Consider the following 25,418-nt stretch of genomic DNA (forward strand, 5'->3'; position numbering starts at 1 on the left):
GAGATGGACGCAATGACGCGTTGTCACCTGATACTCTAAATTGGCTGAGATATCTTGTAACGGCCGCTAAGATCCATCGTAATTAGAAAGGAGTTGTAGTGGTGTCTAGATAAATTATTCAAATCATTTTGTTAACCGTCTACCCACAAAAGCACTACCTTCAGTGGCTTCCTGGGGTGCCACTAAGGGTACAAGTTCTGAGGAGTTGAGAAGTTAGCCTTGCTCTAGAGGTGTGCGTCACAGCGAGTGCGCGTGTTCTCTTTAGGTCACAGTTGCGTGGCTGCATGGAGTATTGAACACCATTGACTGGCTCTGTTCATTATGCATTTATTTCTAACCAACATGGCAAGGCCTTTCATGCATGTGCATTAATTTCAAAGGAATTCAGCTGGATGGTGACCACTATATTTTATTTTATTTTTATATTTCAGGTATACTCCGGAGATATTGTGACATCCGACTCAGTTGAAGCGGCTCGAAAGAAAACGGCATTTATGTATTGTGGTCGGTTTGCCTTGCTGCATGCCCGACCCGGAGGAATAACACGGAGCCAACGGTTTCAACAACAAGAAACTACATTTCATTGGACATGGACAAGACGATTAACATTGCTACCAGCGGCGCCTGTGTCCAGGCAGCGACTCCCTGTGCGCCGCATCTGATACGCCTTATCGAGACGGCGCACGCGATGTGCGCGTGGCTGGCGTGACATCGCCGCCACGCGAGAAAAGTTCGGCACCCTTGCCTCGCAGTCGTGCAACTTGGCTGGGGAGCCGCCAGGGTGCCCACACTTGCAGGCCCGCCAGCACTTGCAGGAGCAGACTGATGAAGATGGTTCGCTTGGGTGGTGATCTCCGTTGGGCCCCAGCTTACGATAGGGCAGGGCCAACAACCTCCCACCTGTTGTGGCGACCCCCGCCCGAAACCCTCACGGGCCTCGCTGTGACCTCCGGGGACCTCTCGGGGAGAGTTAAGGGGTGTCCAAACAGGACACTACAAAACCCGCGACTCCGGCAAATCGTGCCGCGCTCTGCCGCGATCCGCTTCCGGCCGTCGGAGGGAAATTTCCCTCCGTCAATTCTTCCCGGGGGGAAACTTCCCTCCGTCAAATCTCCCCCTCGCTTCCTCCACGGCGGCCTTGCTCTGCTTATTACGTGGGTCCGGAGAGCCACTCACACGCTCTGTTGGCTGTCGGTCAACTGCTCAAGGCCTCCGCTCACAATACGGAACCGCATCGGACGCTATCACGACGAAAGTGAATTTGGCAAAGAAAGCAGATCCGAGGCGGGCGAAACGCACCCTTCGACGCAGGAATGTCCCAAATCCACCCAAAGCCGGACCTCCTTGGCCTTCGAGCCGAGGCGACGGCGGTACGCGAGGGCGTTGGCGAGGTGAGACAGACGCAGGTGGCGTGTGACGTTAATCTGAAGAGGAGAGCAGTCGTGATCGTAAAAATTTTCATGACTCCTGCAAACATTTTCACGACTCCGACAGACCGTAAAAATAGAAGCGTCCGCTTCGATTTTCACGATTTGTCGGAGTCGCGGGTTTTGTAGTGTCCTGTTTGGACACCCCTTTAGGCGAACATACGCTTATCCCGCACGGGAGATTACCATGCATGCCACGCCAGCTCTCCTGGTTGACGTAATGGGGAAGGGAGGTCTAGTTCGGACAGTCCACTCGCGTGGAGGCCTCGGGGCCCCGCCATGCGCATGCCGGTTCGAGCGCGGTGGCGGCGGCACGTAGTTCCGCTCGGCATGAAGAGCTTCCTCGATGAGGCGGGTGCCCCGGGCTAGCTCTTCAAGGGTCGCAAAGGTGCGGTTGATCAGGTAGACGTGGTACCTGGGGTGACACTGTCTTCTGACCCGAGCTACTCTGTCCGACTCCGGTGACTTCGGGTCCGCCCTCTTGAAGAGCCCTTGCATGACCCGAACGTACCGGACCAGACTTTCATCCGGGTGCTGCGTCCTGCAAGCATTCCTGCAAGCACAAAAAAAGAAACGCCCCCAAAAACCCAACACAAGCGCGCAAAACGATTGCCGCAGTCACGAAGACACAGTCACAAACACGCCAATACAACAAACGTGGACGTGACGGAAGCACGAAACAACGATAGGAAACACGGGGAATATGAAAAAGGCTTACCGAAAGAAGAAACCAAGCCCCGTGAAATTCCTGCGAGTGGGTAGCATATTACGGTTGGGCGCCATTGTGGTCGGTTTGCCTTGCTGCATACCCGACCCGGAGGAATAACACAGAGCCAACGGTTTCAACAACAAGAAACTACATTTAATTGGACATGAACAAGACGATTAACATTGCTACCAGCGGCGCCTGAGTCCAGGCAGCGACTCCCTGTGCGCCGCCTCTGATGCGCCTTATCAAGACGGAGCACGCGATGTGCGTGTGGCTGGCGTGACGTCGCCGCCACGCGGGAAAAGTACGGCACCCTTGCCTCGCAGTCGGGCAACTTGGTTGGGGAGCCGCCAGGGTGCCCACAGTATATGCAAGACTTGGAAGTTATGGTTTTTGCGAGCAACGCCTTGGCGGAGTGCTGTCTTTGCGGCTCTGCTTTGAAAGATAGCCGGCCTAAGGAGCCAGTTCGGGACTTGACAGGTGAGTAAATTTCGCGAAAAAAGAAATGGGAGTGTACTATTACAATGAGAACTACCATGGCAATATTCGCGAATTTCATAGCAGTCTTTATTTTACTATGCATAACATGCTTGAAGCACATCAAATCTACTATTTCAAACTTATGCAGACAATACACACACACACACACACACACACACACACAAAATACTTTACCGAGTGGATGATTCTGCTTAACATTATTGAAGAATAGTAAGCGTAGAACTCCTAAGGTGCGTACAAACTATAGAAAACAGAAAATTGATTATCAGATTCCTACATTACTAAACACTATGGAATATTACACTGATCCTACAGAGTCATTTTATACATACAAGAAAGAAGTTAAACACATATCTATAGTAAAAGACATCAACTACCTGTTGTAGAAATGTGGTTCTGGTAATAGTGTTTATGGTTACCCTGGGTCCTCCACAGGACATGTGAATACCAAAACTGCTGATTATTCACTGTTTAGTGTGCTCATTGAAATGTAATTTTCGTTTACTGAGTTGCATGAAATGTATTTTGCTTAAGCAGGCATGCATATTGAAGCACAAACTAATTCTACAAAGATGTATACAGTGCAACCTTTTGCACTTCTGTAAATTGCGGGGGTTAGAGGCCCAGTCAGGCAGAACTGCCTTTTGCCACTACCTTTCTAACGGGCTTGGCCCGTGAAACTTCCAATAAACTTCAAACTCACGGCACATTTTGTTCCTTTTCTTAGTGGTTTGTGCTAATTTTTACGATTTTTTATGTTTCCTCTGTTGATAGACCTCTTCTTTAATGTTGTTGCCAAATCTTTGTATTCTATGGCCGTTTTTAAATTACTTGTTTGGTACAGCATGGCCTCAGATGCCTCTGCATGAGTTGTGGAGTCTCACCTGGACCCCATGTGGTCGAGCATACCGGATGCAGGCGCCTGGGGAGTCGTCATAGTTCGCCTCCGAAGCCAAAACAGCGGTTCTAATTTTCTGAGTGCTTCGCTCGGGACCCATTTAAAGGACAATGGCGACGGTAGATCGGGTCCCTAAACCGGGGAAAGACGGTTAGGCGGGGAAGGAGCCGTTCTGTTGTGGTAAAAAGCTTCACGAGGGAAGTAGCGGTCTTGTGATAATGTAACGAGTTGTTCAAAGTAGAATCCTGTACAGTGAGCGGTATGCCCGGAAAAACATACGGTCTACGTAAGCGCCTGTCAAGGTAGCCTAAGAGTCTGCCATGCGCGCATAGCCGCTGGAGGCCTGTATTTCTTGCGTGGGTTCAGTCCGGCGCTGTACAAACTGCATCTTTTGCATGAATGGGTAGCGGGTGTTGGAATCCAGCGGGAAATACAGTAGACACTTGGGCGCTGCGTAAATGGTATATACAGGCAAATATACTTTATTAACTCGCCCCTTTCGAAGTCCGGCCGGTAAGATTATAGGAGATAGTGTCGCGCTAATTGCGCGGAAGAGGACGGCGCGCGTGTGGGGTGCTTCCATTGGTCGAACCTGGCCAGTCTTTCCAGTGGCAAGAAGACTTCTAGTCATGTTGTGTGTTGACCTGATCAGGGAGGGCCTTTTTGCGTAACCTGTTGCGTTCATCCGAAAACAGGAGACTGGGGTACCGACATAGAATTGTAGAAAATAAAACCTGAATTATCATACTGAATAGATGGCTTTGTCTTAGCTACATAATTCTGACGTTTTAGCCAAATGTTATAAGGTATTGTATTTTTGCGGGTTTAAGACTTCGCTAATCGGCCAGAAATGCTGTGTTCTAGATCTTGCAGCCAGTAAATACCGGACTGAAACGAACTGGTCATTGGTTTCCGTGTATGCTAAAATTGAGTGGACATAAAGATTAAGTATATTCAGTGTACCAACACGCTCGTTTTTAATGTGAATATCAGGAGACGTAGTTTTATCGTTATAGTTCATTAAGTTTTTCTGTTTTGCTTGAACATCTGATTGTAAAGTGTTTTGAGAAATCTTTAAAGGCAGTCAAAGAGTAACTAAGAAGATGCCGCAACACCACATACATGCGGAAGAATAATCTCGACTAAGAAACAAAATTCGCTTTTTTTAAAGCGCAGCTCTTGGGGGCACGTTTCCGGCTTGAGCGGCGTCGGCGTAACCACGAGGTCACGTGACCCCTCCCCCTGAGGTCACGTGACCCCCCCAGGTCACGCCAACTAAATCAATTACCCTTTTACAATGTTAATAAAGGAACATACTATTTGGTATGACCCAAATAACAAAAGCTTTATGTTATTCTTCGGCGAAGAGACAAAATGCGCGCTCATTTTCCCATAGGAACGCGCAGGACCACCGTAAAGGTAGACAAACTGGTTACCGTCTGCTTCAATTTGCGCCTCGATCGGAAGTCGAATGGACACTAGCGCCAGTCGAACCTCCAAGCGTACATTATAATAATTCCGCGAGTTACGCCTCTAAATTATCATAAAAAAACGATAAATAAAAACAGAAATCTTTGATCCGGAAAATTAACGCTTGAACATGCAAGCTGTAAATCTGTCATTTAGGTTGAGTCTTATACATTATATTGTCTTATACATTAAATTATTATACTGTACGCATAAGGTTCAAGTAGCGCTAGTGTGCTGCTGCAAATTGAAGCAGACAGCGACCAGTCAGAAATTGACTTCCGGTAATGCATTTCTATGGTTAAAAGCGAGCGCATTTTCTCGCTGCGCTCTATTATAAGAGCAAATATCACGAATATTTCGTACGGACTGGCACATTGGAACATTTCTCAGTCACGCAGACAAAATAATTGGTCAATTACGGCGTTTTTATTTGAAATTCGTGGCATGAAAAACTGGGCTAAAACCGCTTCGTGCATGTATTTATGTGCACTGTCGGGCACTATTAGCGCGAACACGGCATCGGCGCTTTCCACCATGGGGGATATAGGTGTCGAACGAACGAAGGACATGTGGAAAACCAAGAGAGACGGCAAGAAGTGCTCAGTAACACTGGGTAAGTAACTCCTTGTGCATGCAGGCGACCAAAATAAGTTGAAAGCCACGTAATATAGTTCAATTTGCAATAAATAAGTACTGCTCTATTCTTTCTGTTCATGAATATGTGCAAGATGTATGTTGTGGGTTCAAATCATCAACCGTACGCTTCAAATCTTTGCAAATAGGAAGAAGTCAGAGAACAGATGCCCGATGAAAACTGCCCGACATAGGAAATAATGAAAAGACAGACCTCTCGTAGTCCACGCACCTTATTTCTTGTATTCGAGTGTTTTTTAACCGTCATAAAGATGCACGACGTCGTTTTCATAGAGTAACAGGACAGGCATATTAGCAATATATAAGCGCCACTGCAATCAGGCCCGTAGCCAGATTTTTGTTTCGGAGGGGGGGGGGGGGGGGGGGGAGGCGACGCCCATGACAAAATGCCGTATGAGGAGGAGAGGGGAGAGGAGGTCCCAGCAAAACGGAAGATTGCGGGGGAGGCCCGGTCCCTATGGCGCCCCCCCCCCCCCCCCCCCCTGGCTACGTGCCTGACCGAAATGCAAGAGAACTTTGAACACACTCTCTACATTCTTTTCGATTGTTAGTTTGCTCAGGATCGTCGCTCGTTTTTACATACCTGCCATGGAACATACGTTTGGGCCTGATATATGGCGAAGCTTAACATCGTTCAGTGGCAAAGACAAATGCTGTAATTAAAGCAATTACACTTTTACAATATTAATATATGTACACACTATCCGGTACAACCGAAATAATAAATGTTATTTTCCGGCGAAGAGACCAATTTCACGCGCGTTTTCCCATAGGAATGCACAGAAACATCGCAAAAATAGACTGCTTGCTGTCTGCTTCAATTTGCCTCCCGAAAGCCGCATAGACACTAGCACCAGTTGAACCTCTAGCGTACGTTATAATAATTCTATGGTCTTATATACGCAGCGGCGATATAAGGTACACTGCTGGGCTTTTAAACGAAATTAAGTTTCTTCCTATTATAGCTGCTTTTTGTCTTTCGTTAGACGCGTCACGCTACTTTCTTGTTTAAAACTAAACTCAATTGAGCAAAAAAAATATAAACGAATTTCGCCGGTCGGCGTTCGCTCTGCGCGTGGCGTCAGAATGGTTGCTGTTGCGCCGCACTCGAAGCGAACGCGTTCAGCCCGTAGTTTATGAACTCGACTCTAATAATAGAAGACCGCTGAATGCCACTGGGCCTTCAATAAATCAACGAGGTGTTAGGCGCGGACGCCAGCCCGACATAACGTTCAGAAAGAACAGACGTGTTATCTCACCGCTGTCACGTAGGCACAGGCTAAAAATGGTTGATCTTATCGCTGTAGCGTTTACGCCTACGCAACACGGAACGTACGTGTTGCAATTCTGTTAATAGCGGATTTATCGCGCACATTCCGGGCAAAATGTTGGAGATTCTCATCATTATCACATAGAGTGTGGAATTATAATAGGCTATGTTCCTAGAATTATGCAACACTTCCTTCGTAATCGCGCAGATATTTATCGGTGAAAAGCAAACTGACAATGATCACACTGTTTAATAGCTTCTTCAAGCGTCCTTCTATGAGTTCAGAAACACACTAAACATTTTCACGCCCTTATTGGTGTAAATGGCATGGGTCACAACTCACCCCCTTATTGGCGTACAAAAACGCCCTAGAAAAATGGTGTTATTTCTCACACCCTCAAAAACCGGTGTAATCCCTTACACCCTACACAGAAAGGAGTGATTCTGCTCTACACCTATTTATTAGGGTGTGATGGCAGCAGTACACCCTACCAAAAACGTGTACTGCAGCTAGAAGAGCATGGTGGGTAAACCCCGAGACTAGTGACAAACAAATTGGGAAAACACAATACTGCCTCAAAATGTCTTGAGACGTGTTGTGTTGTCCCGATTTTTTGTCCTAGTCTTGGGTTTTTTTCACCATGATCCTTCACCAGCTCGCCTGCGCAGTAACTCTCACTTCATTCAGCTACAAGAAGTTATACTAAATGTGTAACACAGCACTTCATCAAAAAGTATTTACGGAGAAATGATTGCTAACAAATTGAAACATGTGGAACACTTTATTTTTTGAATCCAGAAAAAACGTGCATGGACCTCATCTTCTTCTTTCGCGAATTCGCGAGAAACCCATGTCAAACCTCAAATGCTGGCATTTGTGACCTAGTGTTAAGTTTTTGTGACAAAGCTACAAAATTCTTCGAGGCTTAAAATAAATGCACTCAAACTTTAAATAAGGCTTTCCTTCGCCTAAACCTACTTTAAAGCTTTCTAGCTCTGCTGACGTAGGCAAAACTCGACAGGCTGGCAGAGACAGAACGACCGGGAGTTGATTGAGGCGTAAGCAGCAGTTCATGCTTGTAAACAGTAAAATGGTCTATTGAGACGGAAGCAGGACTACTACCAGAAGCATGCTTGCAGAGTACTTACAAATAAAACATCGATCTCATGTAATCCGTGATAGTTGCATAATCCGGTTCGGGCACCACAGAAAAATTCGCAAACACAACGTCCAGGATGAAGGCGGTTGCTCACATTCAACGGAACTCTCGCCGTCGCCGATGAGCAGCTCTCTGTCGTGATAGATGCACAATCCGACTCGGGCAGCACAAAACTACGCAAACACAATGTCGAGGATGAAGGCGGTCGATCACAATCAGCGGAAGTCTCACGAGCGCCGACGAGCAGTTAGTTCTTTGTCGAAACGCGTCCAACAAACACAGCACAATAATTCTATGGACTCCGACGAAATTCACAAATATTACCAAAAAATTAGTATGAACGTATTCCGGCCGTTCAAGACGAAAAACCACGGCTGCGACTGCAAAGCACGAAAAACAGAAGAACACTGACGCCTGACGGAAGCTTTTTAGAAACCGGACCTACGTGGCCCCTACACTCACCGTAATTTGGAATACGGCAAAGACTTCGGCCCCAGTGAGCCCATCAGCGCGTCGGAGCGAGTCACGTGACATATTATAGTCCAAGCGTCCCTGTCCCACGGAGAACGGTCACGTGTTACACACCACCCCCCTGATTTGCTAGAAGCGGCCTTCGCACTCGCTCACAGCCACACGAAGACACAAAAGAAGGTGTGGAGGCTTATCAGAAGACGAGGTCAAAGAGGGGTGGACAAAGCAGCTAATCTCCCTCTGCGGCTTTGTATAAGCCACCTGGGCTGCCTAAGGAGGGTCGCAAAATGGGACACGTCAGGACTTGCTTCACGCAGTGGCGTGCGTGCTCTGATGCCGACCGCGAAATCACGAAATAAATAACACAAAACAAATTCGAACGCATGAAACAAGAGATGCAATTTCACCCGTACGAAAAAAGAAAAAAAAAGGAAAAAAAAGCGTCGGGAGGCTAGATATTTTGGTGTCAACTAAGGATCGCGTACTATAGCCGGGGTGTCATAAATTCGGCACTTTCGATTGTCTTGCGGAATTGTTTCGTTAGAACTACACACAAAAATAAAATCTCAGTGAAGGTGCTATAAGTAGTGCGAGGACCAGTCAGGTGAGTTTGTAATACACGAAATGAGGGCGCCACGGCCCATAGTTTGTTCAGTGGTTCAGCGCAGGAGGTCTTTCTCTGGTTAAAAGTAAGCAGATTCCGTTTTGCTTCATCTTGTTTTTCTTTTCTTTTTTAACGTCGGATTTTAGGCGATTAATAAATAGACATACCTCGCCGGCATAGGCCATTCATGCGGGAATCTTGACGCTCAACCAAAAACGGCATCGCCTACGGTATGTCAGGATGGCGTCGCCGCGAACCATCCTTTTTTTCACAGATATTGGCTGGACCAAAATGGTAACGGCGCAATTTTTCATATTTGATCCTATATCGGCGCAATGCTGTGTGCTGTTTGGGTTGTATATTGACACGTCTTCGTTCATCTTTTGCGAGTGGAGATGTTTTGTTTTTAAGTCGAAGTTGAACTGATGAAACTGACGCACACGCGACACGTAATTTTCGGCTCCTCTTGGACGAAGAGTTCGTTCGGAGTTGCAAAAACTATACTCCATCACTTCCTAACCATACGCGACTTCGTGTAGCGATTAATTATACTGGATGTTTATACCGCCGTACATCAGCAACAGTTTCAGCAAAGCAATAAGCATTAACGGATATGAAATCATGGGTGTATTAGACTGGCATCACCATAACGCCCCTTTCACACCGTGTTAATACAGGGCGTATAATTCGCCCATACACACTTTTTACACGATTTCAGACGCCATCGCAATAAGCGAGGTCGTAAAAAGGGTGTGGAAGGGATGAAAAACATCAGCACACCCTTTTTACACCCACCGATATTCAAATATCGTGTAAATGAAGTGTAAGAAGGGTGTTTTTCCTAACTTACACCCTTTTTACACGATTATGGGCGTTATAATGTTTAGTGTGCACAGTTGTTCCCAAGCGTCAAAGTTCGGAAAAGGCGATTGTATCACTCCGTTCACAATGCGAGCCGCCATGCTTACCGAGGTTCGGGAGGTTTTTCTAAAGATGTAAAGGGGAAGCCAAACGATGGCAATGGGTTAAAAAGTACTATGTCTGTGGTTCAATAAGGCGAGAGCAATGAACAGACGAAATGAATCGTTGGCACTTCGCTGTTCAGAAATAGCCTTCCCGCCAAGTCTGTAAAGGCCGTTTCACAGATTAACGCAGCGCTAGGATAGAGCCAGCGCTGCATCAGTGCCATGCTCAGTGCTCACTTAGCACTGATCGAGTTAGCTCTGCGTTCTTCATTTACGCTGAAAAGGGACAGAGTTACCTACAACAGAGCGCTAATACACAGCTGCTATAGAGCAAAGTCAGTTCTTTATCTATAACGCCGCTTTAGCACTGTGGTGTATATGTGACTACGCCTTAATATTGAATTCTCACAACCACACTTTCGGCTCTATAAAGGTTTAACTACTTATGCCACCAAAAGATACGATACGTTTAAAATTCAACTTAAACCTTGTTTCTTTAAAGATTGGCAATTTTTACCGACCTTTAAGAGAAAAAGACCTCCAAGCGATGTACCCCTCTGTCGAATGACGCCCCTCCGTAGCCAGGTGGAAACACACCATTAACTAGACTACCACTAGAGCATTCGTGCCCACTAGAAGTAGAGCACACTCGTATGACGCGCACATATGCGCAGTAACGCAGATATGGTAGATACGTGCATTTCCAACGTTATATCATGCCACAAACAGTTGTGACAAAACTTCCGAAAAACAAAACGCAACGGTGCTTCAACTATAGATAAACTAGACGTACCCAGTACACCAGGTTGATTTTTTAAATATATGTTTCCGAATTGAAATGTATTTGCTTTCTATACTCCGTTTCATTCTAGAGGTCGGATCACAGCCGCCGACGACCGGATGAAGTCAATCAGCCAGAGACAAATGTGCGTCGTCACAGTGTTCATCACCTTTGCGCGTTTGTCATCATCTGCTAAATTAAATGCACTCAGACAAAGCACGCAAGATCACGGGGCACTCACTGTGCTTGAACACCCGAACACCGGAATACTCCCGAAGAAGTTTGGATTTTGGGAACATGTGATCAATAGCTATTGTTAGCAGAGCGGCTTCGGATAGTTGGTTTTCCATCTTACGACTTCATCTCAGCACAGGCAGGAATTTGGGGTTGAATTTTTAAATTTCGTCAAAATATAGATGTTCTCGGGCAATTGCTATAATAATAAAAAAAGACAACGACGGCGAGTTCGCCGCATTTCTTGTTCTCAAATTGTGGACCGTTCTCAACTAGAATGAAACCTCACAAGTTCTTACCGTTGTTTTCGTACTGAACTTCAATACTGTAGGCGTGATCGGCAGACGTGGTAGTTCTTATGGAATACTCAGGATCTGCAGTAGAAGTGAGCTGAAGTTCCTGCGAAATTGCCGAAAATGTGTTCACAGTGATCTTTTGATTTTTAAGCTCATAGTTTGTGCTTAGCCTACACCTGCCTGACTCACAAAGGCCTTGTGTACTCGAATAAATTACGAGACGTTTTTGTAATAAGGTTGCAGAATAAGGGCATGTGCATGGCAATGGAACTTTTATACAAGGGTTGCTCAGAAATTTATGACCCACACTTTTTTTTCTTGTCCTAAGATAAAGATAGTGACTAAAGGTTCTTTCTCGCTCCCCGAAGGTGGCATGAGGTATTAAATGCTTTAGAAATAAAGAAGGTATAGCCACATTATGAACCGTCGTTTCAAAAACCACAGCTGTTTACAGAAGCGGATGGCTTGTGAATTCCCACAAAACATAGTGGCGCCTGTACTGTATTCTCGGTATGCTCGATTTTTTTGTTCTCCTTGACTACCACCCTTATACTCTTAATTTCAGCTGTGGCTCATGCGGCTGGAACTTGGGCTGCTTTGACCAGACATCCATCTCTGGCCGCCGCTTTAACCACACGCTCGGCCTGACGCTGCACGATTCGGCCATGATTTTCTCTGCTTTAGCGTCCGCAGTTATGGTGACATGCTGAGCCTGTTTGCGAGATTATTTACGTGAACTGGATCTTATGTTTTAATATAAAATGCATTATGAGGAAGACATACTTCCAGGATGCCAGAACTACGCACACATAGATTGCCTTCACGTGCACATTGCATAGACTGATGCAACCCTTTGTTGTAACCGGTGCAAACAGCGCATTCATAGTAAAAATACAAAGGATATGAGGGGAACAAAATGCCACTGTGGCAGTGCCAAGGTTGTACCCAAGTCACACGGCAGCATAAAGGTGCCTTTAGCCCAGGTGCTTGTCGAAAAGGGTGCGGGAGAGCGTGATCACACGGTGCATAAAGGTCCCTTCCGCTAAGGGAGGTCCTGTGTTAAACGGAGCTCGCCGAGCTCCCTTTACAGCTACAGGGAATATCCTCGGACCCAAAAACTCCAAATAAAAATCACTGATATATAAATATATCTTGTTTAATGCATTATAACAAATTGAATATATATAAGTAGCGAATAGACCGATCTCACCAGCCAGTTTGACAACGCCACCAGTGCCGCAATGCATCGAGGGAACTTAAAGTCTTTCCGCGCGTGCGACAACCTCGCTGGAGCTCTGCGCGTGCAGAACACGAACAGTCTCGTGCACTGCCGATGCCTCCTACGAACTAAAGTTACGGCTGCCTCGCGCATGCGTCGAACGCTTGGTGAGATCGGTCTATTACGAAATGATTGTGGACACAAATGCGTTCGAATGATACGTTAACGAGGAACGCATGCTCTAGCTAGCAGGTAGCAGCGGCGGCACGTGGAAAGGAATATCTTCTACGAACCCGAGCTCGATGGACCACTCCGAGCTGTTTTTTGAGATTGTAGACGAGTCGCCCGACTCTCCCTCCCGTGACCTTTATCCACCATGGTTCCGGGGCCCTTCGGTCAGGTAAACTCGGGCGCAAGCACTAGTGGCGCCAGCACTAGCGGCACAAGAAGAAAGGCGCTCGAGTTCACTGGTAAGAATCCGAAACCTGGACACTTATCCGTCTGTGGGAAGATAACATCGGCGAGCTCCGGCGGCAGAGGAGAAACGCCGGCGTCTACGAGATCATATGGCTCAGTCTCGAGTCCGTCTCCATTACAAAGACACGGCAGCAGGTCCATGACACGATAGATAACCTCAACCAGACGTACAGGTGCACGTTTTCACGTTACCGGAATTGTCGTTGATGCTCACCTTCTGCGTGCCCGTAAATCTCCAGATCGTCCACATCGCCACAACTGGATGCAGATTCCAAGTTTCTTTAACGATGCGATAAGGAATACAGCTCGTAGTGGCTGCACGCTCCGTAAAAGTCTCGAGTGTGGCTCTATAAGTGGTATTCACTGGACGCCATATTTGAGGTGACTGCTGAGAGCGCATGCTCGAAATTAGTTCTTATTTATGGCCTCCCAAAGAAGACAATCTCAATGGTGTACGATGTGAGTGTTGGAAGCGTTGTAGAACCTTGACGTCAACACGTGCTCAGCAGCAGCGAGCTCAACTATGGCCGCCAGTGAATACGACCTATAAAAGGCCGTAAGAATAGGCGCCTGCATGGGTATTGATGTCTCTAAACGAGCGGCTGTCGCACTGCCGCTCCGTTGAGAGTGTCCCAAGCCCCGTCCTCGGAGGAAGCTCCGAGCTTTATTGCAGGCTAGCGACATCACCTCATTGCATGTAGCAATCTCAGAATTTCACCGTACTTGCATTTTAGTGTTGCATTCTACCTTGTAAAATTTGGAGTAATAGCTCACTTTGTAGCGGAAAACCTCAAAACGGGGGAAATAAAAAAAATTAAAAAGGGACAGTTATACACGTGTGTGATTCGTTTTTTTTTCCAGTTTTGGGATTTTTAAATTTTTTTTAATACAGAGTTAGTTTGCCAGCTTTCTTGCATTTTTCAACTTTTATAGCTCGCTTTTTCTGCGAAGTGAGGCGGGCGTGCCCTAGATTTTGAGCCACTTTGCAAGCACCCACATACTCGCCCCACTGTCTTGTAGGAGAACACAGAGAAAAGTAGGCCACCAGTACAAAAAGAAAGTTCCCCATAGAGGAAGGAGTGATAGGCCATATTTTGCGGCATTTGAACTTCACAGATGGCAAAAGGCCAAATCGCTTAATACCACTTTTTAGAGCGTAGCTCTTATGGGCCCGTTCCCGGCTTGAGCGGCGTCGGCGTAGGCGTAACCAAGGTCACCCCAAGGTCACGCGGCCCCCAAGATCATCCCAAGGTCACGTGACCCCCAGAGGTCACGTGACTCCCTCCTTCAGGGTCACGTGACTCCCAAGGTCACGTGACACCCAAAATCACGTGACCCTCCGAAGTCACGTGACCCCCCCCCCCCCCGAGGTCACGTGACCACCCCCAGGGTCACGTGACCTCCCCGCTGACGTCATCGTCACTGATGACGTCACCGGCATCCGCATCGTCATCATCACTGATGACGTCATCAGTGACGTCACTGATGACCTCACCGGCATCCGCATCGTCATCAGTGACGTCACCGGCATCCGCATCGTCATCATCACGAATGACGTCATCAGTGACGTCACTGATGACGTCACCGACATCCGCATCGTCATCATCGCTGATGACGTCATCGGAGTCCGTATCGTCATCGTCACTGATGACGTCATCAGTGACGTGACTGATGACATCATCGGCATCGTCACGTGACCCCCCCCAGGTCACTCCACCCCCCCCCCCCCAGTACCCTACCCTCCTCCTCCTCAAGAGCTGCGCTCTAATTCGGTGTTACAGGGAGTTGTAAACGGCTTTCACTTTTTTTTCTCTTTCTTACAGGACAAAAAGAAGCATGACAACAGGGTCCGGAAAGGTGAACTGGCCACTTTATTGTGACCTCCACAGGTTTCTCGGAAGCCTACCGAATAACGACTCTAGCCTGGTGGACGACTCCATCTCTGAAGATCTTGTAGAGTTATATCAGAAAATTTAATGTGTTTTTAATTCTAGAATGCTGAGAGCGAGAGTCTCCTGCCCTTTGCGAAGACGCAAAGGGCAGAATCTATGATTTCTATGTAAGTCAGTGAGTGGAACTAGGTAATACATGTGACAGCTGTCCAGTGTTAAGGTGTCTACACGCATCATCCGCTCATTCTGTTCACACAGCATTGCACTCACATAACCCTGGTGCTATGTTCTTGAACTGTGTCTAAAAACACCCCACGGTTGAGGGTTTAGACCTTCCCTGTCTTGTGGCTGAATTATTCAAGGAATGTAACTACGTGAATTAACGAAAGCTTTGCATGTATCATAAAGGAATGGGCCGTACTGATGAGCACATGATTTTATTAGGAACCGGGAGACGAAAACCGGCCCGAGGAAGACGACGTGGAGACGGGCCTCTCAGGCAATAGAAACCGCAAAAAAAAAAAAGGAAGTCCTCCAGGAAGCAAGGGGACCTTCTCATGTTGCTCCTGGAGGAGCAAAGACAACAAAGACTGGAGCTCAAAAAGGCAAGAGATGAAGTCCGCAATGATCGGCAGCGCCAGTTTCAAATACTGCAGGAGTCGAACAACCTGCAGCGGGAGTTCCTGCAGTTCCTGAAGTCAAGGGCACAAAAAAAATGTGAAGCACACAGATATATGACCCCGTTTTACTTATGTGTGGGCTTCAAGCAGTGGCACCCAGTCTAATGACAAGGGCTAGTTATGCCTTGCGTGTCCGAAGTGGATTTGCCTCGAAGTATGAAATAAGTGCTGCTCGGAGTGTATCCCCCCTATCTGTCGCAGATAAAGAGCTGAGGCTCGGCTGTTCCTGTTTTGCATCTTCTCCGATCTTCAGGGCCTCCGTCACCCACTGCTGGTCAGCCCTATCGTTCAGGGTCTCGCAGACATTGTGCAGAATGCAGCATGCTCGAACTACAGCATTCACGTTCTCCATCCGTTGCTCCATTCGCTTCGGAAGGATTCTAAAGCGAGCCTTGAGACGCCCGAACGTATTTTCTACGACTCGCCTAGCCTTGGACAGAGCGTAGTTGTAGTCTCTTTTGCCTTGAGGGTAATTCAGATTGTGTCGGAACGGCTTCATTAGGTTCTGGGTGAGGGAAAATGCCTGATCACAAAGCACAAGGGGTGGAATCTCTGTGCCTCCCATAACTCTTGGAACGGCAGCCTGATAGCTTTCCAAGAGACGAGCTAACGGGGAACGGCCGTACACGTTGGCATCGTGGCACTTTCCTGGGAAGCCCACGTTGACGTATCGGTAAAGGTAGCGGTGGTCGACCAAGGCCAGAAGGATGACACTGTACCTAAAACCAAAGAACCACGTGTGAGCAACAAGTAGCACTAGCACATACTCATGAAACTTTGCTACACCGTGCGCTATGAAACAAAATGTGTGCTTTAATTCTATTTAACAAGTTTCCCGAATCCCTTTGAGAGCACGTTTTCTTTAATTGATTGCATTTTGCAGCTGACGGTTTTGAGTTGTTCTTTTATGGTTTATGCTGACTACAGAGACTATGGCTGTGCACCTTAGAGCATTTCGAGAGCGGGTAGGGGAATCCGCTCGCTTAGCAGGTGACACCCAACAAGGGCGTTTTGGTGGGTTGTAACGTTACAGGGGCGCAAGGTGGCAAGGGCCGTGTGACACCACGCAACGAAGGTAAAGGCCCCTGCTCTGACAGCACCAGTGTTTGCCCGCATGATTATTTCTCCAGAGACAAGCTACATAATGCGATTTGCCAACTAAGGGTCACGGTGTTTAGCCTACCATCTCTTGTAGTTTAGGTTGTCCACAGCCAACGATGGCATTAGCAAATTCGAGGACTGCCTGGAACTCGAGCATGTGGTGGTAGAGGTTTTGGCTCAGGACCACCGAAACAGTGCGCGACTCGAGTTTATCAATGATCACATCGCAGAACTGCCGGTAGCTTCCGTTCACCACCGATTGGCCTACCGCAAAGAGGTGTGCAATCGTCCGCTCTTATGCCGATGAGCAGAGCCTGTAGAGGCTGATCGCCACCCTCTTCTCGACCGTCATTGCGGACTTAATCGAGGTGTCCTGTCGGACCATCAACGGGCGGCAGACGTCCACGAGGTGGTGGAGGAGACGCGGAAGCAAGCGCGGAAGTGCTGTTCGCCCATCCTAGGCAGTGTCTTCTCAAACCACCTCGCTGGCCTCACTAACACAGTCCTCTGCCGAGCGACCTTTATGAGCTCGCGGGCCAAAATAGCTGCGATTGTGAAATTCGATGCCTGAAGCTGCTCGTCGAGTGTGTCCGCTTCTGCTTCCATTGTTTGGATCTGCTCTTCCATCTGGTTAAATTGGATCCGCTGCTGTTGAAGCGACCAAACCATACCCAGGAGCTCGTCGTCACCCATTCCTTTCGATAGCGTCACTGGCATGTAGAGTTGTTCAATTGGTAATTAATGGTCAGAAAAGTGGCAGAGACAGGAGCCAACCAATGGCGATCATCACTGTTTTTCACCTTCATTTCCTCTTCTTTTTCCATCAATTTGTCAACAAACTCCCACCACTACACTACAAAAACTGCGCGTTAAACCGATTTCGAGGAATAATTGTTTATCACGTGCTCTTCTCGCGGTTTAGTAGGACTGCAATTAACATAAACTTAAAGTGCTCCGTTTATTTATCGTGTGATCAAAAACGCCGTTAACTACGGGTACCTTTAGCTAAGGGACCTAAGCTAAAGGTACCTTTACGCTGCCGTGTGATTTGGGTATTAGCCTTTGAGCTAAACAAAATGAGCTACGCTTAGAGTATCGGCACTTTTCCCCCCAATATTGTTGTGGGCGCCACAATCTTGATGATTAGTAACAAATCAAAAGCAGGTGCCGATCGTCATGATTCAAAAGTGCGACTTCCTCAGCATTAGTTTCGGTGTCAGGAAACTTACGTAATATTCCTTTGCTTTGTCGCGAACTGTTTATGCATTTGTGGAGGACGGAAAAGCGTTTCTTGTGATTTCAGATGAAGCTTCAGATAACTGACAACTATCATTTCAAGCACCAAGATTTGTATGAAGCGTAGCTTATTTAGTGGCTCTGGTTTAGCCCGACCGCATAGGCACAGAAAGAAAACGAAAAGCTCTTGGCGCTGCTTCAGTGGCTTCATCAGCCCGTAGCGTTGGCTGCGCTCCGAACTAAGGTAAAGCAAAGCACATATTCAGATCTTAGGGTTTCACAAGCCAAGCCAACAAAAATCACTTAACACGCCCCAACAATAAAAAAGCGGGTTTATTTTGACTAACTGGAGACCTTTTGACCTGCAACCGAAATCTCAGATTGACCTTCGTCGGATTGCCGGCACCTTGGCCTATATTTAAACTCGACAAATAGGGATCCATCAGCCAGCGCGTTGGCTCGGAGACACTGAGACAATTTCATGTTTTGTGTTTTGTCTTAATATCATTGCCACTTAAGAGCCACCGACGTGGTTTTTGAAACAAAATATAGTGAAAACCTTCGACAAGCTTTGATTGTGAAAATGATTTTCGGAAGTGATAAAAACATTAAAATGTTTTCGCATTTGTGGCGCAATCTGAAATGGCAGAATGCATTTCATGGCACCCATTTCATTTGGATCGCGTCGGGCATGTGTGCCGACACACAGCGGAACGCCTCGCGAAAGTAGCTGTGGTGCACCCGCAGCCTCGCGCTTGTTGTTCTGACATCTCTGGCTAGCTCACTGCGGGCATCCAGGCATCTGACACCCTGACCTCTGGCGTTTTTTCTGCCTTTCACGTGGCGTTCGAAGCAGCACACGAAGGAAAATGCACATCAAGCTGTTCTTTAGAGTGCCTTCATACACACGCGCACCCTACTGTTCTTGAACACGTTTCGCCATCTGTATTTTATATTAAGAAACTACAATTTGCCGTAACTGAATGGGAAAAGTTAAGGTCTTATAACATTATTAACGTGTAATATATCAACATGAAAGTTATAGAAAGTGTAATATCCAAGGATGCTTCATTATTTAATATTTCGTTATTTTGATTAGTGGACGTGATTTCGTTTTATAGCGCCATAAAATAATACATATTTAAACTTTATTTTTTTATTTTAAAATATATATTATCTGTACAATTTTTTTCTTACGTTTTTAATTTATTACAATCAACCGAACGCTCACGTAAAATATCGTGGCCGATGGGACGTTTTAGCTCGAGAAATCATTTTTTCAATATTAGAAACTGTGGTCTACTAAAAGCTGAATAATTAACTAACAACTAAAATAACCGTAATATCGAGTCACTAAAGTTTCGTTGAAAAACAGCTATTTAATTTGACACTAACTTTATAATTGTAAGATACATATAAAGAAAGTTATAAGCCGTCAAAAAAGCACCAAAACGCCACGCACGGTGGGGTTGCACCTTAAGAAGATTATAGCGGACTATTTTGCGAATTGGTTTTAATAGGCCGAGAAGAAAATGAGGGCATAATAATTTACAGATTTTGTTTTAACAACGTGTAGAAGAAAACGAATCTAAAATACAAAGAGTTGTCAGTTCAGCGCTGTGCGAACGCTTCTCGAGGGGGATCGGTGGCCCCGTGGTCTAGCGCACACCAGCTCGGAGAAACGTACGCGACGAATAACTCAGCCCTTTCCACCGCCCTAGGTGCTCTAGTAGTAGGCTAGTAGGCCTCGGTGTAGCCGAACACAATAAAAAAAGAACAGCCCGCTTCCTTCAAATGACAAAGACGTCTTCAAATTAATATCTTTTCTAATGCGGCTGTGGAATGCATCCATTATGCATGAACTTCTAACACAAACACTGGACACACAAAAGAAGGAAGTTCTCTGCATTTCACTCCGCAAACGACCAAAACATAGCGAGAAATGGCTGCGTCTATCGTGACGGAAATCATAATAGACGCCGCCAATTCTCCGAGCTTGCTTGCGTGTTGTCGAATGTCGAAGACTGCCAAAACTGCGAAGACCGGGCGGGCGTGAATTTACCTAAAATGTCCTAGGAAATGTTGCCCCACTCCGGACATTGTTACACTGGCACTAGTTTCTGGTAATACACTTTGCGAATCCTCACAGAAACTATGTGTTTCACTGCGTCTGCGAGGGTACCGCGACGTCGGACCAAGCAGGTGGGGCTGGCTGCGACAACAGCACCACTACACGGCAGTGGATGACAGCGCGTCCCTTTTTTTCGGAGCTTGTGAACTCAGCCGATCCAGTAACGTTGGTTGTAATCATACGACTACATAGCCCATATATCTCTCACAAAACAGGCACTCACTCCATTAGAGACAGAAAAACATTAAAGCAAAGCCAAAGCAACTTGTTGTGTGTATGTTTATACAGCCGAAAGTTAGTTTGCCTCAGCGGGGTCTCGTGCTTCAGCTGCCGATGAGCGATTTAGCCACTGCAGTACAACCACTAACCTGGGACCTTTAACGTGCACCACGCAGTAGTGATACACGACCGCACGCGAGTACGATGCTCATCCAGATCGTAACGGGCAAGGGAGGAGATTGAACCCATGATCACTGGGTTCTACATCGCGAGCTTTCGCTCCATGTGTTTTACTTAGTTTAATCAATAACCAAAAATTACAATCGTAATGTTTTTTTTTTTTTTTTGCTTCACAGTTCGAGAAAGTTTTCTTTTTAATTACTCCTGTAGGAGTATTTGTTTGTTAAATATTGCCAGGAAAAGGGAGACAATTTTGTAAAGCACAACTACCTCGCGCCTGCCTTCACGAGTTGGCCCGGCCTCCATAAATTTTTTGCTGCCTACCGGATCGTCCCAACACTACACTATACTTCATCAAAAGCCAATTACTTTAGACTACCGTAAATAAAGCTCTTTTTATCACAAATATCACCATTATTTTACCTGGCGCAGCTTTTTTATTCTTGTTTATTGCAAGTGAAATACAGAAACACCTTTATCGCAGGTTACATCCTGGTTTTCGTGTAACTTGTGGCGTCCGAGAAGCTCAACTATTTTTTCAACTTCTCTATTTCATGGGCAGCCTTTGTTTTGAGGTCTTCTCTCAGGATCTTTCCGCTATCGGACTTGGGAAGAGATTTCGTAAAAAAAACGCCTCCATACAGCTGCTTGAACACTGCTGCTTGACCTTTGAAACAGAAAAAAAAAGACGTATAGTAACTGTAGTAGGTTCCCGCACGCTCAACACTCGATTCATGTAACCCTAATATTTGCAGGTTAAAAAGCAGAAAGACGTTTACGTTTCAAGTTAATGTAATTTTGAGAATGAAAGAAAAACGTGACACAAACAAAATCACGTTTGCTTTTTTAGCGCTTGTACATCGCTTGTTCATTGTATGGAATAAGTTCACTAGTGTTTCTCTTAATTGTCAGTTTCAAAGAGAAGGTAATGTAATGTAGCTATGTCCAGTGCTACATAATAGCTGGCTCTAGTAGGGTACTAAAAGGGGTGACGACATTGTGCTCGTCCCCTTCTGTGTTCCTGAGTCCCGGGTTTTTATTACCATGAATACACAGAACATTTTTGAAGTACAGTCTCATGTAGAGCTACTTCGTACATGTTAGGTATAAGCGTCAGCTAGAACATAAACACGAACAGACTAAGTATAGAAGGGAACAAACGCACCGGGGCATGTGTTTGTCCCTTTTCATACTTCGTGCGTTAATGCTTATGTTCTAGTTTACGCTTTACCTTTTTGAAGGTTGTTATTTGTGCCATCAAATTTTGATTGAATACTTTGAAATCTTCGGGTTAAGAAAATAGCTCTTTCAAGCAAAAACGATTATCTAATATGGGCAGCTATATATATATATATATAGATACCGGGTGTTTTTGCGAAGACTTAGAGGAGAAATAGTGCAACCAACCTCTGCTGGGCTGTCATCGCGGGACGCAGCAGAGGTTGGTTGCACTATTTCTCCGCGGGGCGCGGTGCCGTCGGGGCCGAGACGCGCTCCGATAGCAAACCGAAACTTAAAAACCCGTCGAATTTGTGCGGTTTTTCAGAAAGCCCTAAAATGCTGCGAGTGCCCTCTTTCGTTCTGTAATTTGTTGATTGAGTGTTTTTTGATGATGCTGAGCAATTTTCTAATATAAACAATGCCCTTAAACACAATATTTAAAAAAAAGTTAATTAAGCAAAAATAATGAACAACTTAATTATCCCGGACTTTAATCATTTTTCTAAATAAGCCCCTGGGCCAGGACCACAACGACTCAAGTCATTTTTAGTTGCGACGTGTAGTTTTCGCAATATCGAATCTGTCCTCCTTTCGTGAAACACCCTCTATGTATGTATGTATGAATAATATATATATATATATATATATATATATATATATATATATGGAAGAAAACGCTTCTGAGACGGTTGTTGGAGTTTTTAAAACATATTATTGGTAAAGTTGGTCGACGTTTCGGCCTGAGCAAGACCTTTTTCAAGACTGGCACATGAGATGTCAGACATCTCATGTGCCAGTCTTGAAAAAGGTCTGGCTCAGGCCGAAACGTCGACCAACTTTACCAATAATATGTTTTAAAAACTCCAACAACCGTCTCAGGAGCGTTTTCTTCCGTATATACTTTTCGTCATCCTGCGCTTCGTTTTCTCTCTCTCTCTCTCTATATATATATATACATATATATATATATAGTGAACGAACAAGGAAGGGAGTGAATATTGATTTTAATGCATTAATGTTAGGGCGAGAAAAGGAAGAGTTGGCAAAAAATTTAGCCAGGAGCGGCTCAATTTTTGGCCAGCTCTATTTCTCTTTCATTTCCCTCATAATGCATTAAATTCAGTAACCGCTTCCTCCGCTCTTCGTTCACAATATTATTACGGCTGCGCTCCTGAATCTTACCTCACTCCACAGATGAATATTTATATTCCAATAAAATTCCAACAGTTACTTTGCTCATGTCCAGAAAGCTTCACATAGCTTGTTACTAACAATGACTGCACCGAATAAACAAATAAAGCACTAATTTACGCGATAAAGGTGGCCTCGGTATGACTACTGGTATTTTCTAGAAGGGTGCTTTTCTATTTCAAGTATTTAAGTATGGATATGTAGTTATTTTTGTAGGCTCCTGTCCCTACTGAAGAGGGATTGGGAGAGAGAGGGAGGGAAGAGGGAGAGAGAGGGGGAGAGAGGGGGAGAGAGGGTAAAGGCAGCAGGGGGAGGACACTCAAGAGATTTCTAGTTATCCTTTTGCATTAATGATTAGAGGTCATAGGGCGCTTTTCCCCAAAACAAATTTGTTCGTTATCCGTAAAAGTTAATCTTTGAATTGTGCAAGTTAGACAGGCACATATCACACCAAAAGCAAAGTTGGAATATCAGGAACATGACATATACCAGCAATGAGTTCCTTCAGTTCTGTCGCCAGACTCTCGAGGTTTTTCTCGAAGCCGTCCTTGACAACGACGCAGGCTGTTGGAGCCTCGCCATACTTGGAGCTTGGAACGCCCACAACTGCGGCCTCTGCGACAGCCTCGTGGGCGTTCAAAATTTCTTCCAGCTCCGCAGGGGTGACGACATTATCCATGCATTTTATCATCTGTTTCAATCTCTCAATAACATGAACCCGTCCTTCAGCGTCGTAGTAGCCTAAATCTCCTGAAAATCAAAACGTAATCTTGGCAGTACTTATCCCTTTTTATTCAGTGGCTTCGTGGTAAAACAGACACCTATGAGGATTTGATCCTTTGTTACGTGGTTTTTGTGAAGGTTCTGTGCATTCCGAATGGAAATTTTGGTATTCAATGTTTAACTTGTACTTACATGTTTGGTCACTATTTGGTACGGATCCAGTCGAATTCGTTTTGAGATGAAAATTCACCAATCGCACTCATCAAATCACTTCATTAATATAAAAGCCCTAAACAACCAGTTTTAATTGATTGGTACCCACGAAGCTTGAATCGACGCCTCACCAGAGAAGTAGTCACCCCTCAACCATCATCGGGGTCGTCAAGGCGGCAATTTGCCGCAGGTGTTGTTTGGGTTAACTGCCTCGTGAGGGGCTCGAACACGAGCCGAGAACGATGATAAATTGCCTAAACAAGGATTTATTGTTTAACGAGCGCTCGCTCCGTCGCGGGCATGAACGTTAGGAAATACACAATGACTATCGGCCATATGCATAAAAGCACAGAAATAGGAGAACACCACATGCCATATCTCAAGAACTGCAGAGGAGTTTCTAGAAGTGCGCCCCTGCACGCTTCCGTGCGCACATCTATCTAGCAGCCGAAGTGAGATCGTAGTGAATTCTGATGTTACGACAAACTTCATGTAATATTAATAATGCCCGCTATAGTTGTATACATTGTTGGTTGAACACCAAACCGCAAAGTTTTGAGACTGGTAATTGGTTAGCCTTTGTCCGAGCTCAAATCCGCATATTTTACAGTACGTATTTACAGCGTCATATAAAGGTCTCAGACGCACTATGGGCTAATGAACATTAAAAAGTGAATAATATTACTCTCGTTCCATGACAATTTTGGCGGAATCGAAATATTTGGGTCAGACCGAGAAAGCCGTATTCTTGTTAGTCGAAACGAAAAAAAAAAACGAAAAAAAAAAAACAAGCACGTCGTACCTGTACGCAACCATCCATCGTTGCTCAAGACTTCAGCGGTAGCTTCAGGACGCCCATAGTAGCCCTTCATGACGCCTTTGGCATGAACCGCAATCTCGCCATTACGATAGGGGCCGAGAGAGTCTCCGCTGGTTATGTCCATAACCTGGGTCATCATAGCAGGTCATCAAATCCTTTCTTCCTTTCGAATTATATTTGCTTGAAGAGACAGCTGCACTACCGTTTCCGGAAGTAGTTAAATATTTGCAACAACCTCTGTTAATGAATTGTCCGATCCTAAAATTCAAAGAGTAGGTTTACGTTTGCGGAGTGGACCCGCAAACATAGTTACTCCCAAGTCGCGCATGATGAGTGTTGCCTTGCCTGCTGATTATACTTCGCTTCATCTTAAGCTCGGACGCAGCCGACCCTCCGATCTAATGGAACCGATCAAGCAGCGTCAAAAGCGCAAGTCACTAGTCCTTTGCAGGTAATGATTGGTTGAGCGGTGATAGAACGCTTAAGAAAATAATCCCTGGAGAAGGGGATTATTTTCTTAATTGTTGTCCAGCTCGCTTGCACCTTTGCATTTAATTGCACTATAAATAGAACGCGTACAGAAATAATGACGAACGCCACCATGGTGTGCTTTCGTAGCGGACTATGGTGCGCTCCGAAAGGTGCATCAGCTCGTTGCGACGGCTACGTCTGGGC

The 25,418-nt window shown here is 45.8% G+C and overlaps 2 protein-coding genes across 2 annotated transcripts in view; both read right to left on the bottom strand.

Annotated features, from left to right (window-relative positions):
- Nucleotides 1-15,826: 15,826 nt before the first annotated feature.
- On the bottom strand, nt 15,827-17,526 carry LOC120844902 (putative nuclease HARBI1). The gene is made up of 2 exons (XM_040216903.1): nt 17,309-17,526; nt 15,827-16,427 (listed from the first exon to the last, which is right to left on the bottom strand). The coding sequence occupies exons 1-2, from the start codon at nt 17,524-17,526 to the stop codon at nt 15,827-15,829; spliced, it is 819 nt and encodes a 272-aa protein (XP_040072837.1).
- A 3,579-nt stretch (nt 17,527-21,105) lies between these two features.
- The window catches only part of LOC120844901 (4-coumarate--CoA ligase 1), a 44,907-nt gene continuing 40,594 nt past the window's right edge, over nt 21,106-25,418 (bottom strand). The window contains exons 7-9 of the mRNA XM_040216902.3: nt 24,726-24,870; nt 23,477-23,737; nt 21,106-21,242 (exon numbers count right to left, since the gene is read on the bottom strand). Coding sequence (XP_040072836.1) covers nt 21,106-21,242; nt 23,477-23,737; nt 24,726-24,870 — 543 coding nt within the window. The remainder of the gene's footprint in view (nt 21,243-23,476; nt 23,738-24,725; nt 24,871-25,418) is intronic.

This window comes from Ixodes scapularis, unplaced genomic scaffold, assembly GCF_016920785.2.
Source record: "Ixodes scapularis isolate PalLabHiFi unplaced genomic scaffold, ASM1692078v2 ptg000225l_1___fragment_3__unscaffolded, whole genome shotgun sequence".
In the NCBI taxonomy this organism is placed as follows: domain Eukaryota; kingdom Metazoa; phylum Arthropoda; class Arachnida; order Ixodida; family Ixodidae; genus Ixodes; species Ixodes scapularis.